At 52.7% G+C, this 18,542-nt stretch overlaps 1 protein-coding gene across 1 annotated transcript; it reads right to left on the bottom strand.

Annotated features, from left to right (window-relative positions):
• Nucleotides 1-2,293: 2,293 nt before the first annotated feature.
• Nucleotides 2,294-16,718, bottom strand: ZNF839 (zinc finger protein 839). The gene is made up of 8 exons (XM_043434277.1): nt 16,330-16,718; nt 10,419-11,270; nt 9,294-9,509; nt 7,609-7,701; nt 6,804-6,953; nt 4,872-5,012; nt 4,589-4,718; nt 2,294-3,519 (listed from the first exon to the last, which is right to left on the bottom strand). Exons 1-8 carry the CDS (start codon nt 16,624-16,626, stop codon nt 3,320-3,322), a joined length of 2,079 nt encoding a protein of 692 aa, XP_043290212.1. The 5' UTR covers nt 16,627-16,718; the 3' UTR covers nt 2,294-3,319.
• Between the last annotated feature and the right edge of the window lie 1,824 nt (nt 16,719-18,542).

Below are 18,542 nucleotides of genomic sequence, written 5' to 3'. Positions count from 1 at the left end.
GCAAAGAGCCGGACACGACTGAGTGCAGATTAGCTTTGTAATTACAAGTAGTGCCTAGAATACCTGAGAGGTCACCGAGTAAAGATCAGCGTCATGCAAATGAAAACTAGCTACCAAAACACTGCCCTGTCTTTGTACTTAGGCCACGACTGGCCATGCGAAGTGTCTTCCATGTCCTTCTGGTTTAAATCCTATAGTTTGGCAATATTTGCAACCAGATATTGGGGGTCAGTTCTGCCATTGCTCCCCCAGAAACAGAAGTCTGAGAAACTTCATGCTATGTGATACGGGATGTGTCTCATGACATTGAAGTCCTAGCAGCTCAGGAACAAGTGCTTCCCAGGCAAAGAAAGAAAATATTCCAAAAATAAAAGACTTTATGTATAATGGGGGTGTATTTGGAGTGAATCTCACTGTAAGTTGGCATGTGCAAAGCATTCCAAAGCAGCATTTCTTAGAACTTCTTGTTCCTCTCCTTTGCAGTATTTATTAAAACCCAACCATCACAATAGTAGTCCGTCAGATGTCCTGCAGCCTGGAAACGGCCTGGCTGGCATTCGGCAGAAGGGGCATCCTGCCCCCAGGGCTCCCTGCCGCTGTCCCAAGCCAGGTGGGTGGGACCAGCCCTCCTTGGAGGCATGGATCAGATTTTAGGATTGGGATGGGGTGTGGTACTTAAAAAAGAGTAAATGTTCTTCAGGGGAGACACTGAAGAACTGCTCGGCCTTTGGAGGACAGACATTCCCTGTCTTCTCAGCACCTCATCCACGGACACCCTGGTTGCCCGGGAGAACTAATGGGAATGAACGATGCTGCTGATGCTGAAGCCCAGCCTCCGTGCACCAGCACGGAACTGAATCTTGGGGACAGTTTGGCGTGAAGTAGGAAAGAATTGCTTTGCCAGGTGAAGGGGGCCACGCTGGGCTAATGCCCTCGAAACTGCATCCTGGGCTTCCATGGTGGCTCAGTGGTGAAGAATCTGCCTGCCAATGCAGGAGACGCAGGTTCAATACCTCAGCCAGGAAGATCCCACGTGGCAAGGGCGATGAAACCCCGTGCTACAACTGCCAAGCCCGTGCCCCGCCACGAGAACTCCCGGCAGTGAGGAGCCCGAGGCAGTCCCCACTCACAGCAGCCGAAGCAAAGCCCGCACAGCGACCAAGACCCAGTACTGCAGCCAGATATAAATAAACAAAACCAGGGGTGAGGGCGAGGCGCTGTGTGGCCTTACAGTCAAGGGGGCGGGTTTTCCGATTAGGACCAGGGTGCCCACAGGGCCTGCATTCTTTAAAGCCAGAGGTCATCTGGAGTCAGGGGCTGACCTTCTCTCTGGAGAAAGTCTCATCGAGTAGTTAACACGTTCCACTTGTTGGGACACCTGCCCAACAGAAGAGCTCAAAGATACTGTTCTGTGTATCCTGAATATTCATTGGAAGGACTGGCGCTGAAGCGTCAATACTTTGGCCATCTGATGGGAAGAACTGACTCTTTAGAAAAGATTCTGATGCTGGTAAAGACTGAAGGCAGAAGAAGGGGACGACAGAGGATGAGATGGTTGGATGGCATCACCAACTCAATGGACATGAGCTTGGGCAAGCTCCGGGGCTTGGTGATAGGAAAGCCTGGCGTGCTGCAGTTTATGGAGTCCAGAGTCAGACACGACTGAGCGAGCGACTGAACACTGGAGGAGGAACCGTGACCCTGCCCCAAGGCTGCACTTTTTCTCAGCTGCCCCTCCCTTGTCTCTCTGTACCCTCCCTTCCCTGATTCAGTTCAATTCAGTCCCTCGGTCCAACTTCCCTGATTAGCAACTGTTTGAACCTGCCCTTTTGAACTCAGAGGCTTCCCAGTGGTGCAGTGGTGAAGAATCTGCCTGCCAATCCGGGAGACACAAGAGACACAGGTTTGATCCCTTGGTCGGGAAGATCCCCTGGAGGAGGGCATGGCAACCGCCTCCCCGAGAATAAAGCCCACTCCTCCACAGCCCAGGGAGGGTGCAGCCCCCAGCCCCAGCCATCCAGGGTCCTTCCTGATGGTGTCGGCCAGTGCGGGGAAGGACAGCTGTGCCCTTTCGATGCTCTCATCTGAGTGTGGGCAAATGGCCCTCTCTTTCTCCCCAGGATAGAGCCAAGGAAAACATTCCGAGAAGAGACGGACAGACCTCGCTTGGTAAGTGGCTTTACAAGCGGGACATCGCGGGGCTGCGGCTCCCGTCCCGTGCCTCACTCTTCTCCACCAGGTGTCAGCACAGACAACATGCTTCCCTGCTTCCCAATAAAGTGCTGCCCAGGTAGCAAGCTTACGTATTTATTTATTGAACCCGGAAGCAGCTTCTCGTGTGGACCAAGTCTGGTATAAAGCAGAACACCACCGAGGAGAAAGGGGACGTAGTTTTCTGTGACTGGGGGGCAGGGGAGACAACCCAGAACCAGGGCAGCGGTGTCACCAGCAACAGCTGTCAGAGGAGCCCAGAGTTAGACATGTCGGAGGGGTGCATCACCAGGTAGCGTATCTGCCATCATCACAATAAGCAAGAGGTAGAAAAAGGTAGACAGTGAGGTAGAAAGACGTTATTCTTTATAAATAAAATGTTCATTTGTGTCAGTATTCACATTAGAAAAATACACTCCTTGAGACAGACCTTCTCTGGGTAAAATCCACACAGATCTAGGGCTGCGGCTCTGACCCCATCTCACTGAGAGGGTTGCGGCTCCAAGCTTCCAGAGGAGCCATTCCAGGGGCCCAGCTGCAGGGCAGGCCCCTCCGCGTCCGTCACTGTGACCACATCCCCCTCCCCAGGCACTACGGAACCCAGATGGAACAAGAGAAGCCCATCGGAGTCTGAACCGTCTGCTCCTCTTCCTGAGATGACAGAGTGGGGCACCCGTCGCTGAGTGCAAAAGCCACGGCCTCCCCGACGGCGGCGCGGCCTCCAGCCCCTGGTCTGCGTGTCTCTCCGGGCAGCTGGTCCCAGCCCCTGCGGCCTGCAGGGCCCCCTCTGGACTCGGCATCTGCCGTGGCTGGGCTGAGGCCCCGGCTCAGACGCGGTGCCGTGCGCACAGTCGGCTGGCACGGCGTCCATGGACCACGCTTTCCTGGGCAGACGGGCAGGGGCCTCCGGAGGCTGGGCCTCACTGGGGTTGGACTCGGGGCTGCTCAGGTGGGAGCCACACGCCTCGCGGAAACTTCCTGCCTCTGCGTTTCCAGGCTGGAGACTGAGGTGCTGCAGAGAGCCGGGCTCCCCAGGCCAGCCCCAGCGTCTGGACGCTCTCCCCGGGGAACGCTGCCACCTGGTGCTGGGCCCGTGTCCCCAGTGCCCCTAAGGGACAGGGGAGCCCCGGCCCAGGGCACCCTGGCGCGGGGCAGTGGGGTCTGCAGGCCCACTGTGAGCTGCCCAACCAGCCAGTGCTGCCGGCCGCCGGCCCGCCTGTGCCACGCTGCTCTCGCGCTCAGGAGCCGGCGTCGCGGGGCTTTCCTCGGGGTGCGGAGAGGCGCCCCCATTCACTCCAGGGGCAAAACCTAAACGGTTCGGAAAAACAGTCAGTTGTGTACTGTTGTCGGTCACATATCACTATCCAAACCAAGCTAGTCCAAAGTAACTTTCCTGCCCCCGAAACAAAAACATAAATCCTCCCTGTTACTTGGCAGCTTCCAGGAATGGATGAAACTATGAGGAAGCTCAGACCTGTGAGGCGAGGGGAGCTGTGTTCCAAACAGGTGTCAGAGTCCTCATTCTTCTCAGTGAATAAACCTGCCCTCCTGTCTGGAAGAATTAATTCCTAAGTTCAGAAGTGGAGGAGGCCTCTTTATATTAAAGACCTAAGGATCAGTTGGAAGGACTGATGCTGAAGCTGAAACTCCAATATTTTGGCCACCTCATGCGAAGAGTTGATTCATCGGAAAAAACCCTGATGCTGGGAGGGATTGGGGGTGGGAGGAGAAGGCGACGACAGAGGATGAGATGGCTGAATGGCATCACCGACTCGATGGGCATGAGTTTGAGTAAACTCCGGGAGTTGGTGATGGACAGGGAGGCCTGGCATGCTGCGATTCATGGGGTCGGAGTCGGACACGACTGAGCGACTGAAGTGACTGACTGACTGAAGGATCAGGTAAGGTTATCAGGAAGCTGTGATAACATTTTAGAAAGTTACATAATCACTCTGAGTATGCCTGCAATATATTCCAGGTGCCTCATGGATCTGTTCTGGCTAGCACCAAAATAGAAGCTAGAATGTGTCTTGTTTTCAAATGGCAACTCTCAGCTGGCACTGACAGCCAAAGGGCTTTCATGAACGCCAAGCCACGGACTCATGTGTCCTGGGACCTGGCCTTGCTCTTGGGTCTCCCCAGCTCCTCGGGGCCCTCCCAGGTACAACCCACTCAGCACCACGAGACAGCTCTTCATTCCAATAAAGGGCTCAAGAAAACCCCAAAGACCCAAGACTCCTGGGGAATAAACACTGGGAGGCTGGGGTAAAACTCTTGAGAATCCAGAGGGGTCTCTGAAACGTGGCCACAGGCGCGCCGTCCCCACCCAGCAGCAGGTCTCTGAGTCCCAGGGCGCACACCACGAGGGGCGTCTTACCTGCACCGGCCGCTGGGGCACACGGGACCGGCCTCTGCAGGCCCCCGTCGTCAGCAGGACACTCCGCGGGGTCCTGGGGCACAGCGTCTCTCCTGGTCCTTTTCACTGAGGCCAGCCCGTCCTCTGCAATCTAGGGAGAGAAGACCCAACCAGCTAAGACTAGGAAGAAACAGGCCAACCGGCCCCTCTTCTTCCTGAAGAAGCGCTGTGAGTCCCAGTGGTCCGACCCCAACAATTCCCCACTGGCCGGACGGTGGCCTGGTGCCCCTCGGGCCACGCCCACCTCAGTCGCCCTCTTCTGTGGACCCGCTTCCTTCAGCTCCTCTGGGGCCTCCTCCGGGCTGGTGCACGTGCAGGGAATGCAGTCTGCATGTACTTCTTTTTTCCTTAGGAATTCCTCTGTGATTCCTAAGGACTCGGCAACCTGAGAAGAAAGGGGCCCATAGAGATGCTTCACTCAAAACACAAGATTCAGAAGCATGTCCGCACTTAAGGATACAGGACTGAGTTTAACCCTGTGGCATCCCTCTGTACAGCAAGGTGCCATGAAGACAATGGGAAGGATGCAGACGAACTGTGGTCACAGAAGAATAATGTTCATCTGACACCACGGTAACTTTCTTGCCCACTCTTCTTCCTGGATGGCATCCATGCCTGCTCAACTGGCAGGTTATAAACAGGCAGGTGACCACTGCCCACCGGGGCATCTATGTGAGGCTTAGCAAAAAATCCATTACATTTTAAAAGCTACGTCATTTAAGGAGATAAAACATAGGACTTTCCTGGGGGCTCGGGGGTAAAGAATTCACCTGCTGATGCAGGAGACACAGGTTTGATCCCTGATCCAGGGAGATCCCACACGCCTCGGGGCAACTAAGCCCGGGAGCCACAGCTACTGAGCATGAGCACTCTGGAGCCCGGGAGCCACAGCTACTGAGCCTGAGCACCCTGGAGCCCGGGAGCCACAGCTACTGAGCGTGAGCACCCTGGAGCCCGGGAGCCACAGCTACTGAGCGTGAGCACCCTGGAGCCCGGGAGCCACAGCTACTGAGCATGAGCACCCTGGAGCCCGTGCTCCACGAGAGAAGCCAGTGCAGGGAGAAGCCCAGCACTGCCTCAGAGCAGCCCCTGCTCACCGCAGCTAGAGAAAAGCCCCCGCAGGAGCAACAAAGACGCAGCGCAGCCAAAGAAAACAGACGTTTATCCGTTTATATTAAGTACTGAATTTGTATAAAACTACTGTGGACAACCCAAAAAACCCATATGGTATGTGACAATGTGGATCAAGATACTTCTTGCTATAGAAGTAGTGACTCTGAAACACTACCCTTTCTAGACAGGCAGCTCCATCGTCGGTATGATCAGATGTTAGGAGCAGTTAAAGTCAACATGGCCTAAGTGTTACTGATTTTAACACACCTGACCCTGCGTCGTTCACCTACTTCCTTGCTGTGTTCACTGGTTTGTTGTACGTTTTGAGATTCTAAATGTAAGTGAGATGATACAGCATTTGCCCTCCTCTGTCTGACTTCTCTCACTCAGCATAATACCCTCCAAGCTCACCCATGCTGTTAAAAGAGTGTGGCAAAACCAGACTACTGGTTTTGTGAAAGCCGGAAAAGACGACTGATAATTCAGTGCTGCCCTCCGCCGAGGGGGGAGGGTGTGGGGACTTGGCGCAGTCGGAGGTGCTCGGTGGGGTGAGGACCTGAGTCTCTGAGCTGGGTGCAAGAAGTTCCCCTGGATGACCTGCCCACGGGCACATGCTCTGCCCAGCGGAAGGTTTTACCCAAAACAAGTAAAACCACGTCAGTTCACATATTTTTGTCAAGGACCCAAAATAGCTAAAGGCAAGGATACTGAAATGGGAACTCTGTGAACACAACCACAGACAATAACTGCTGGTCCCTGTGTAACTCATCCCTTTGCAAAAACCTACATAACGAAGAAAAGATACCACCTATTCACTGTGATCATCGGTGAGGAGGAGGATGGTGGGTGTTTCCATTTTTTTTTAATAGCTTATCTGCATTTCTGAGTTTTCTGAAAAAAGCATGTATCACGTTTATATTAAGAAAAAAAAAACCTCCTTGATGGAAGAAAGAGCTAAACAGAAGCTGACTATGAAGAAGTCATGACTAAAATAAACCTCGTCCTCCTCTACTGAACAGTTTTTCCTTGGCTCTGGGTGGAACTTCCCACGGGAGCTTATTACCTTACTGTTGTTTACTTCCAGGGGCTCCTCAGAACAGGGTCCAGAACTATGGAGGTAATCTTGACACATTTTCTTAACCATTTTATGCAGCTCTTCAAACTCCTTGTATACAGCTGGGAAGAGAGGTTTTGCTAGATGACCTTTTTCAACCTCAGTGAAGATAAAGATGACAAAGGAAAAAAAAAAAATGTTTAAACCCAAGGCAAAGATGTGGGAAATACAGAGAGGAATCTTAAGGTGGGAAGGACATTCCTAAGCCCAAGCCGCTGTCAGCAGACTCGGCCTTCACTCCTCAGCGAGAGCCCACCTGTGCCCCGCACTGTGCTCCGTGGGGCAGCGGATGGCCTGGGAGAAGCAGCCCAGGAAACAAGCCAGCCCTGCAGAGGGCCGCCGGACAACAGTGGCCGGGGAACAGGACAGACAGGCCCTGAGGACCAAACAGGCACGTTCTGGGGCCAGCAGCTGGGGGAGGGCCAGGTCTCCATTCCTGGGGGTGCCTCCTGGAAGTGTGGGTGCAGGCGGCAAGGCCGCATCTCAGAGTGGGCTCCTTGGGGAGCATCCTGCTGAGCATCTCAGAGGAGGCGACGGGCAGGGGCGTGGGTGCGAGAGGAAAGGTGACTTGGCGCCTCCCGCACACCGGGGCATGCGGGCCTGCCTGGCGGCCCCGTGTGGGGCACCCGGGCAGGACCAGCCGGCCCACTTCAGCCCTGCATGGGGAGAGGAGATGATTCCCAAGGCCTGGCTCCTTCTAAGAAAATATTTCAGATCGTCCCCCCAGTCACTCAGAAACACTAAGAAGACCCACCTTCATCAGAAGAAATTCATACACGGTCACGACCTGAGCCAGCTGAGGCAGAGCCAACTCCACTAGATCGGCCCGGTCACACTGGTGGAGAAACTGCCGGAAGCAAGCATTTGACATCTTTGAAAGAATTTCCCAGCAGCCAGCAAGTTGGTGCAACAAAAACCACAGAAGACAGAAAGTTCCCTAAAGTCTCAGTGACTAAGCAACTCTCAACTGGGAGCGCTGTGCCTATTACTATATAGCTTACATGCTCACGTATAACAAGTCCTGTGATCAACTCTGCATTCAGAGTTTGACCCTCCAACAGAGCCCTGAGCGAGCAGTGGGTACCAGACCCTGGATAAGGACACATTCGCGGTGGGGAAATGGGTTTCTACTCCCAGGGCTCATCAACTGGTGCCAGAGCCGAAAACGCAGGCAAGTCTCGAGGCAGCCCGCAGCCAGGAGGCCACACCAGGGTGCGGTGTAGGCAGGAGGGGACGAGGACCTGGGGAGGGGCTGGGCTGGGGGGCGTGGAAGACGCAGGAGGGTGCAGTCCTCGGGACGGGACTGGAGCGAGTGATGGGAAAAGAAGCGTCGTGGGCACGGTGTCCCCCCACACCCTGGACGGGGCCCAATACCGGACACCTCCAGTCGTGTGTAAACCAGTGCCCATCCCTGGGGAGCTTCTCTTGCGCAGGATCAAGAGAGGCGCTCCTCAGAGGGCCCCTGATTCTCCACGGGACAGCACGGTGCTGCGGGTCCAGGCCACACGCTCCGGTGGCCTCACTGGCCTGACCCAGGGCTGCGTCTGCCACCGCCCTACGTGGGGTGACCCGGAGCCAGCGGGGAGCGTCTCTGAGGCTCCAGTTCCTCATCTAAGTGGAGCTACTGACCCACAGGGAACTGAGCGCAGCTGGAACCCAGCAGGAAGCGCTCCCAGGATGGAAGCCATTCGCTCATTTCAAATGTTAGTGAGCGAAAAGCATCAGAAGCCACCTGACCTCCTACTCCTAAAGCTCACTCAGCCAGGACTTGGTAACAAGCCCGTGAGGAGGAAAGTTAATTCACCCGGGGTTTAAATTTCCCGCTGGACCCTGCAGCCTCCTACGCTTTCTAGGAAAGCCATTTCCTCTCTGAAAACCACTTTCCCCTCATGTGTAGTTTGGAGGCCAGGGCCCAGAAAGCCACTCTCTCTGGGGCCGGTTGTCTCACGACCTTATCTGTGATTTCCCTTTGCTATTTTTTTTTTTACTTATTTTCTTTAAGATGCAGGCAAATAAATACATCCTCGCCAAAGACAATGTAAGTTTAGGGTCCCACTCTTCTACGCCAATCCAACTAAATTCAATAAAACTACTTTCAAGGGGCTGGAATGGAGATTCTAGAGTTCAAAACCCAAAACACACTTTTATATCTTGAGACTTTTTACCAAAAAAAAGAATCATTTCTGTTCTTTTCTAAACTACTTCCACGCAAACCCAAGTTATAATTATTCTATGAGTTAGAAAGGCAAGCAGCTGGTAGACCTAGGAATTATTTCGGGCAATGCTATATTTGAATAGAGCATTCATCTCATTACACATCAGGTGAACTGTCTGAGTCGATCTGGGCATTTTACTCGGAAATTCAGAAACCTGGAGTGAGTTGCCACATACCATGCCAGAGACACGGGTTTCAAGAACGGGGCTCTAAGAGCGACGCACCTCCTGGAGCCTGGCCCTGCTCCTGGCGGCCCCAGCACCCCCCGGCGGATGAGCCGCGCCACTCCGCTCCAGGACGGCCATGCTGGGCTCTGCGGGGACCACGGAGTAGCCGCTTCTTCTAGGTCCGGGACGTCTCTCTGATCCCAAAAGGGCTGAAAAACTTCCATTTTTTGGTTCAGACACCAGCGCTTCTTCAACTTCCACAGACTGACCATTCTAGATTGGGGTGCACACCCAAACCAAAATAAAACAATCATGCTTTATACTCTGTAATGAAAACCTTAGAGCAGAAAAAATATCGTCAAAGCAAGAAACTTGTAAATTATTCTTCTGGGCATAATCAAGACACATTAATGATAATCAATGCATCTTAAACAAAGGTTCCCTTTAAGATATCAGATGAACACCAGCCTGCAAATCTGGGCTGACAAACCATAATCATGGAGTGGTGCCCAAAATGAAACGAAAAACTCATCTGATGTCACTGGCACCTAAAAAATTGACCTGAGTTTCGTTAATTCATAATTCACCCATGATTTTTAAACTTTTTTTTTATTGGATACACTTCAAATACCATAAAAGTCATCCTTTAGAAATATACAGAGAGGTGGATTTTAGAAAATTAACCAGGCTGTGTAAGGTCAGAGTCCTAACCACTGGACTGCCAGGGAAACACCTCAACTGCTGTTTTTGAAATAACGGACTAGTGTACACGGCACACAAATGCTCACCACACACACTGGGTTTCAGTAAATAAATGCTAGCGTGGTAATGCAAATCCACGGTGACTGGACCTGCTTTGTGAGTTTCAAAAGGGGAAAAGCGGGGAGAGAACCTGGCAGGCCGCATGTCACTGCAGACGGTCCAGGAAGCAGCCTTGTGGACCAGCGCCCCCCGCAAACCTTCCCCAAGGCCACTGTCACGTCAGCGTCAGCAAGAGCGCCTGCGATGTCTCCCTGACCGGCCCTGAAGGACCGGCACCTGTGTTCCCGGGCACTGAGTGAGCCAGGCTGCCCAGACAGGAGACACACCTCTCCGTGACCACCCAGCAGCAGTGCAGACACATGACGTAAAGCCAAGGACAGCGTGCAGGAACGGGGACACGACCACCGACAGAAAGGTTACCTGCCGGCCACGTTGTGCTGGTGCAGCCCCCTCCTCAACTGGCAGAGCTGGCGTAGGTGGCCCCCGGGACGCCAGGCTGCTGGTCTCACCCTCCGTGGGGCCCGTGATCATGCTCCCGTTGGCTTTCCCAGATGGCGATGCCTCAGGCTCCAGTTGGCCGTGGCCTGGGTGAAGTTTAAAGTGCCGGGCCAGCCCCCCCTTTCCTATGTATGACTTTTCACAAGTCTGACACTTGAAAGTTTTGGGCCTCAGGGAGCAGCTTGCTAGGTCGAAGAGCGCCTGCCTCCCTCTCTGGTCTTCGTCTTCTTCCACGCTCAGCTCAGCGTAGTCGTCGGAGTCGGATGGGTGACCATCGGCCAAATCCTCTGTCTTGATGAATTTATAATCTTTAGCTTTATACTTGGGAGGTCGAGATATCCGTCCAGAACGTGTTTTCACTTTTAAAGACTTCTTTAGTTTCTCAGCGTGTTTTGTTTGCGAGCTGGAAATAAATAAATTTGCTGAACTGGATGAAACAGATGTGATCGCTGGCAGGTCAGAGGCCGACGGAGGGACTGCTGCAGTGCTCTGTCCACTCAGAGGCTCAGCGGCCAAGACTGTCTTCACGGGGACTGGCCGGAGGGCGGGCAGTGGCCTCTGGATGAACACGTGAACGGGAGGCGGGGGTGGGTGACTCAGGACTCCTGGCGGTGTCCCCAGCAGCTGAGAGCGGAGCCCCGCCGCGCTGCAGCGCCCGCTGGGCGGCGGGCCTGGCCTGGCCGACTTGGGCTGGATGGCGGCCAGCGCGGGCATCGGCTTCTCCTGGCCTTTCATCTCTCCAGATCTTACCTTGATGCAAATGGCTTCCAATTGCTTAAAGACAGAAAAAGAAAAGAAGCACTGTGCTTATCAACATTTCCGCAATTTTGTTCCCATCTTAAATGCACTGCTGAAATTTTTTTCTTACACATCTTATATATAAAAAAACTCTACATCTATTGTGTTTACACTGACGTTTCTCAACCCTTCTGCCCAGTCCATAGTCATCTATTTTACGTCACATCTATTTGATGTTAATATCACATTTAATAGCACATCTCTTGTACTTGCATATATAAGAAGCATTTGCTTATATACACAAAAAGTTCAAATAACTACTGACCACTCCTACATAAATGCCTTCTGATAGCACTGGGTTGGCCAAAAAGTTCATTCAGGTTTTTCTGTACAATCTTATGGAAAAAACCGAATCAACTTTTTAGCTAAACCAGTATCTACTACATCATTTAAAAAAAAAAATCCACTCAGTTGAGCTCATGAACCATTAAAAAATATCCTTCTTTATAGTTTTACCACGTGTACTTTTTCTTAGTACTCTAAATTGGACTCAGTTCAATACGTGGCCTTATTTTTTTAAAGTTTTCAGTGAAATTCTGGAAATTAAAAAAACCATAAAGAACTATGCAACTCGGGTCCCCACCACCTACGTTATGCCGCGCCACAGTACTAGACTGGGACGTCCTCTGGCCCCCGTCGGTGTGCCTTTTTTCACCCTACCCTGGACATGCTGTTTGTCGTTTGCACATGTTCTTTATGTCACACTTGTGCTTAGTCGCTCAGTCGTGTCCAAGTCTGCGACCCCATGGACCACAGCCCACCTTTGTCCATGGGGATTCTCCAGGCAAAAATACTGCAGTGGGTTTCCATGCCCTCTTCCAGGGCATCTTCTCAACCCAGGGATCAAACCCAGGTCTCCTGCATTGCAGGTGGATTCTTTACCAGCTGAGCTACCAGGGAAGCCCACATTATACTTGTAGGTATCCCTAAAAATAAGTAGTTCTGTTTTGATGTGTTTTCAAACGTTATATACGTGACCATCATCTCTGGTATGCTGGTGGGGTTTTTCCCTACCTTGCTTGTGAAATTCACCCGTAGGGAGGTGCACAGCCCGCGCGCGCTCATTGCTCTGTAGCAAGAGGCAACAGGTGGCCTCCCGCCCTGCGCTCTCCGCCTGCTTTGCGCCGTCACGGATCGCAGATGTGTGTGCACACACCAGGGCACACACCTAGGAGATGGGCTGCATTTCTTCACCAGCTTTTATTTTTTAACATCTAACAAATTTTTATTTTATCCTTTTGTCCCCATGGCTTGTGGGATCTTAGTTTCCCGACCAGGGATAGAATCTGAGCCCTTGGCAGTAAAAGAGCAGAGTCCTAACCACTGAATGGCCAGGGAAGTCCCTAACAAAATTTTAAATGCATGTGCTTTTCGACCCCGCAATCTTGCTTCTTGGATCCCAGAAGAAACACTGGCACTGTCACAGGGATGTAAGTCTAGGAGGGTGAAGGCAGCGCCGTCTGTAACAGAAAGCACCCACCAAAGGGGAGGGCTGCGGCCAACTAGGTTCCACAAGTATTTTTTAAAAAGAGTATTTATTTATTTGGCCATGCTGGGTTTTAGTTTCAACACTCGGTATCTTCAATCTTTACTCTAGCACAGAGGATCTTTAGTGTAGCATGCAAACTCTTAGTTGTGACATGCAAGATCTAGTCCCCTGACCAGGGATCAAACTGGGCCCCCTGCATTGGGAGTGTGGAGTCTTAGCCACCAGACTCCCAGGGAAGTCCCCACCAAGTTACTGAGCAGTGACCTTGTGCCTGATACAACGTCGAGGGGAACAGGGGCAGCAAAACGAGGTTCCTGCCCTCACTGAGCAGAAACAAAGAGCATCTTTCTTCAGGGAGAAAAGACAGATAAACCTCATCACCCAGAGCTGGCTTTCTCAACTCGCCACAGCTGACATCTTGGACCAGTAAGTCTGTCATGCCAGCTGAGCTGGGCAGCGTTGAGCACAGCCCCGCCTCCACCCAGCGGAAGCCAGCAGCACTCCCCAAGCTGTCATCATCAAAAATGTCTCCAGGGACTTCCCTGGGGGTCCAGTGGTTAAGAACCTGCTTTCCAGTGCAAGAGATGTGGGTTCCACCCCTGGTTGGGGGAACTAACATCCCACGTGTCTCTGGGCAACTAAGCTGGGGCACCGAACTCCAGAGCCTGTGCTCCACAATGAAGACCCTGTGAACCGCAACTAAGTCCCAATGCAGCCAAACAGATGAAAACCAAAACCAAAATATCGCCAGACGTGCCAAGTGCCCTCTGTGGGGCAAAACTGCCCCCGCTGAGAGCCATCACTAACAGGGCGGCCACCAACAGGCCGGGACTCAACCCCTCTACCAAGGAGAGGGTCAATCAAAATATAACACAGGACAGAATGAAAACCCACACTGAAATCAAGTTGGAGGTTGGAATAGATCTGTCTGCACATTATATACTTACTACAAACAGCAGACAATTCAATATACTGGTTTTTGAGGAGGTGTGCAGAGCTGGCCCTGAGTCACTATGAATCAAATGACAACTAGCTTTACTTTGCATATCTTTTAAGAGTCACATTTGTTTCTTTTTACTACCAATCACTTAGAATGTTTCTCTAAGCTCTTGAGGTATTATCAGATAATGCCAATAAAGACAGACAGACAGACACACACACACACCCCAACACAGAGCAAATCCTATTGTTTCTGAATTACCACAGAGGCAAAGCTGGTCTGATTTTTTAATCTGCTCCGAAGACTAGTTTACCAAGTGGGTATTCTACCTGATACCTGTTATATGTCTATTTCATTCAACAAACTTTTCCTAAGAATCACTGGGGGCAAATTCATAAACAAGTCAGGTCCCAGCCTCACCCGTGGGGAGGCGGGGTTTCCCCTGCCATGCCTGTCACCTGCAGGCCTGCTGACTCAGGTCTGTACTTTGCCTCAACATCTGTACTTTCAAAAGCTCCACTGGTAAATCTGAAGGCAGACTAGGTTAATCAAGGAATGCTGATAGGAACACACCACCACCGTGGTGCAACAGGTGCAGTAAGAGAAGCAACAGCTCAGGGCTGCTAGGCTTCCCGGAAGAGGTGACCTCCGCAGGGGAACTTGTAGGATGAGTAGAATTTTTGGAACAGATATTCTAGGTGTAAGGAAAAACATGTGTGAATGCATGGATGCATGAAAAGGGGGCACTGTGTGGAGGAAACCGGAAATATCTCTGTGGGGCAGGATATATGTGGGAGGGGTAGGAGCTGACCTGAGGGAGTGTGTTCACTCAGTCTGTACCTTCTAATCCACACCATCTTCCCCTGCCTGTGTTCTCCAATCACACCTGGGTCCCCGTCCCCATTGCCTCTCCTCTTCTGCATTTTCAACTCGGACCCACCCTCCCAGGTCTAGTTCAGACCACCCCTTCTCATCCCCTTGGCCAGAAACAACCTTGCCCTTTCTCAGTGCATTTGGCTCACTGTCCTATTTAGTGAGTATCTCTAGCTTTCTGACCGTGACCAGAAGTTATCTGAGTGATGAGTCACCTCCTGGTCACATCATAACCTCCATCTCTGTGGCCTTTGTGGCACAGCCAGGGGCAAAGGGTATTATAAGAACTGAATGCAAAACCACAGTATCGTGAATACATTAAGTATTTATATCACCCCAATGAGAAGAGCTACAGAACATGATCATGCTATCCAACTCCAATTAAGTTTGCTTTCATTTTTGGGAATACATCATTTTTGGACTCTTTCCTAAGTTATCTAATCCAAAAAGCCAGAGCCACATTCAACAGGCCCTGGAGTGCAGCCACGCCTCGGGGAGCCTGGGGGTAATCACTCAGCCTCTCTCAGCTCCTCCTTCATCTGTAAAATACTGATAAAAACACTTTTGTGTGGTTGCTGAGACCCAAGCAGTCCAGCACAGTGCCGGATACAGAGAGGAGATGGACAGACTCAGCCACCGGAGCCCTTCTGACTCCACAGACCTGCCGTGCAGGACTGCAGTGGGAGGCATTTGTTTCCTCAGCGCAGGAGGAGACAAACCTCCTACAGATGAGGAAGCCAAAGTCAAAAGAGTTAGAAGTACCCAAGGTCACACTTCTAAGAAGGTTTGATGTTTGGGCAGTCATACTTGTCTCCCCAGACTTTAGTGAGACAACTCTCCAGTCTTGATGACCAACTGGGTACGACTCTTAGCTGGCCAAATCCCTCAGTCAGAAACAAAAACATAAACTCAGTGAAGCCTGCTGATTCTATTCTCGACCTATGTCGTCTAACGGCAGGATCTCTGTGGCACTTTTGGAGTAAGAAGCAAGGTGACATTTACAAGCCCAGTGCTGAAAGCGGATGAGACTTTACAGGTGACATGAACGACCTCAGGGACAGATGCTACTCTGGACCCTCTGGGATGGGAAGACCCATGTTCGAGTTGCAGCTTCCTTAGCGGCCAAGAGCTGTGTGACCCGGGAATCAGGGTTTCATTCATTAAGCGAACGTCAGGCAGCGGCCGGGTCTGTAACAGGGGTTGCAAACGCAGACGCCACCACTGCGAGCGGAAGGTGCTGCATCAAGTCACTAGAAGGTACTTCGTTCTGCCCCCGAGTCTCGGCCGGGCCACTTGCAGCACCTTCCACCTGAAAGACTCTCTACGTTGGTTCCTCTTAATCCATTCAGGTCTCCGCTCCGGTGTCAGGCCTGGGAACCCCTCACTCTGGAGCAGCCCCCAGGTCCGGCCCCTCTTCACAGACTGTGTTCAAACGCCGCACCCGCCGCAGCGCCCGGACACCGTGAGTGCTCAACGAAATCGGGACGAAACGTCTGCGAGAGGAGCCCCGGGCAGGATCCCGGCGGCGTGGAGCTGACGGTGCCGGCGCGCTGACAGGGGCGGGGGGCCTGCCGTCCCCAGGGAGCCGAGTATGGGGATGCCCTGAACTTTAACGGCCGGTCTCTCGGGCAGGAAGGCTCTAAGGCCCAAGCGGAGAAGCCTTCCTTCCCCGCGCGAGGCCTCTCGGCCCCCTCTGGGCCTCAGTTTCCCCATGGCCCCTCCCGGCGCCTCACCTGCGGAGGCAGCAGGCGCGGCGGGCGCGGGGGCTCGGCCCCGGGGCCGCGCTGCAGGGCGGCCTGCTGGGCCGCGTCCCGCAGCCGCCGCGCCGCGTCCAGCACGCAGGGCGGCGGCGGCGGCGGCGGCGGCTCCGCGGGCGGCTGCGCCTTCGTCACCTGCTCCAGGACCCGGCGCAGCTGCTCGGGGCCCAGTGGGGCCACGCGAGCGGCGCTCCCGCGCTGGGAAAAGGGAGCCCGGCCGCCTCTGCAGCCGTCCTCACAGCCATCCTCAGCTTCCGGCTCCGCGTCCGCCATGACAGCCGACGCGGGGACTCGAACCCGGGTCGCTGAGCGCCGGCGGCTCAAATGTGCGTCACCTGGGACAGGAGCCAGCTACGAGTGCCCCTCAGGCCAAGACACCTCGGAAGGCGGAAGGCGACCGCACCTGACAGAGCCGGCCAGTGGGCGGGGCCTCAGTTGGCCCCGCCCTACCGCCCCTTCCCCACCCCGAGGAGGCTACCCAGCCACATTGCCTCATTGCCAGGCCTTGTTCATGTTTCACCTATCACCCCAAGCAAGAGGTGTCCAGCAAAAAGTCTTCGAGGTTTCAGAGCTCCTGGCCTAAGGTCATATTGTCCAAACGCTCTCAGCGTCACCTGAAGACCCTGTCTGGACCTGCGGAGGCATGGGTCAGCAGTGGCCTGCGGCAGGGGCAGGGGCTCTGGGTGCAGCAGGCCTGGGTGCAGCATAAGCCCTCTTGGAGGAGGTTGGAGGTTAACCCCATCATAGAGTCACAGAGCAGATGACCCACAAACTGCAGAACAGTTACACCAAATAAATCCTCACGCTGTTAAGACAGTTCTAGCACCTAAAACAGATCTCCCAACCTGGGGATCTGGCAAAGGGACTGAGAACCCCCAGGGGAATTTGACTTTGGAGGGCAGTGGGATTTGGTTACAGAATTTACACAGGAATGGGGAAATAGACTCTTGGAGGGCACAAACAAAATGTTCTTTACACCAGGACCCAGGAGGAAGGAACAGTGACCCCACAAGAGACTGACTCAGACTTTCCTGTGAGTGTCCATGAGTCTCCCGCAGAGGCAGGCGCGGGTCAGCGGTGGCCTGCTGCAGGGTCAGGGGCACTGGGTGCAGCTGTGTGCACATGAGACCTTTTGAAGGGGGTTGCCATTGTCTTCGTCAGGGCTTCCCTCCTAACTCAGTTGGTAAAGAATCTGCCTGCAATGCAGGAGACCCGGGTTCAATCCCTGGGTCAGGAAGATCCCCTGGAAAAGGAAATGGCAACCCACCCCAGTATTCTTGCCTGGAGAATCCCATGGATAGAGGAGCTTTGCGGGCTACAGTCCATGGGGTCACAAGAGTCAGACAAGACTTAGCAACTAAACCACCACCATCACCACCATTATCTTCATTACTTCTGCCATAGTTTGGTCTCAGTCAAACAACAGGGAGGGAACACAGCCCCACCCATCAACAGAAAATTGAAGATTTACTGAGCATGGCTCTGCCAAATAGAACAAGACCCAGTTTCCCCCACAGTCAATCTCTCCCATCAGGAAGCTTCCATAAGCCTCTTATCCTTATCCCTCAGAGGGCAGATAAAATGAAAACCACAATCACAGAAAACTAATCAAACCAATCACATGGACCACAGCCTTGTCTAACTCAATGAAACTATGAGCCATGCGTTATAGGGCCACCCAAGATGGACGGGTCATGGTGGCGAGTTCGACAAAATGTGGTCCACTGGAGAAGGCATTGGCAAACCACTTCAGTATTCTTGCCTTGAGAGCCCCATGAACAGTATGAAAAAGCAAAAAGATAGGACACTGAAAGATGAACTCCCAGGTCGGTAGATGCCCAATATGCTACTGGAGAAGAGTGGAGAAATAATTCCAGAAAGAATGAAGAGATGGCGCCAAAGTGAAAACAACACCCAGTTGTGGATGTGACTGGTGATGGAAGTAAAGTCAGATGCTGTAAGAACAATCTTGCTTGCATAGGAATCTGGAATGTTAGGTCCATGAATGAAGGCAAATTGGAAGTGGTCAAACAGGAGATGGCAAGAGTGAACATCGACATTCTAGGAATCAGAGAAAAAGAAATGCAAAAAGCAAAGTGGTTGAGGAGTCTTTACAAATAGCCGAGAAAAGCAGAGCAGCTAAATGCAAAGAAGAAAGGAAAAGATATACCCATGTGAATGCAGAGTTC

The sequence above is a fragment of the Cervus canadensis genome, chromosome 17 (genome assembly GCF_019320065.1).
Source record: "Cervus canadensis isolate Bull #8, Minnesota chromosome 17, ASM1932006v1, whole genome shotgun sequence".
Classification (NCBI taxonomy): Eukaryota; Metazoa; Chordata; class Mammalia; order Artiodactyla; family Cervidae; genus Cervus; species Cervus canadensis.
The sequence above is the reverse complement of the archived record's forward strand: the minus strand, read 5'-3'. Positions and strand labels throughout refer to the sequence as shown.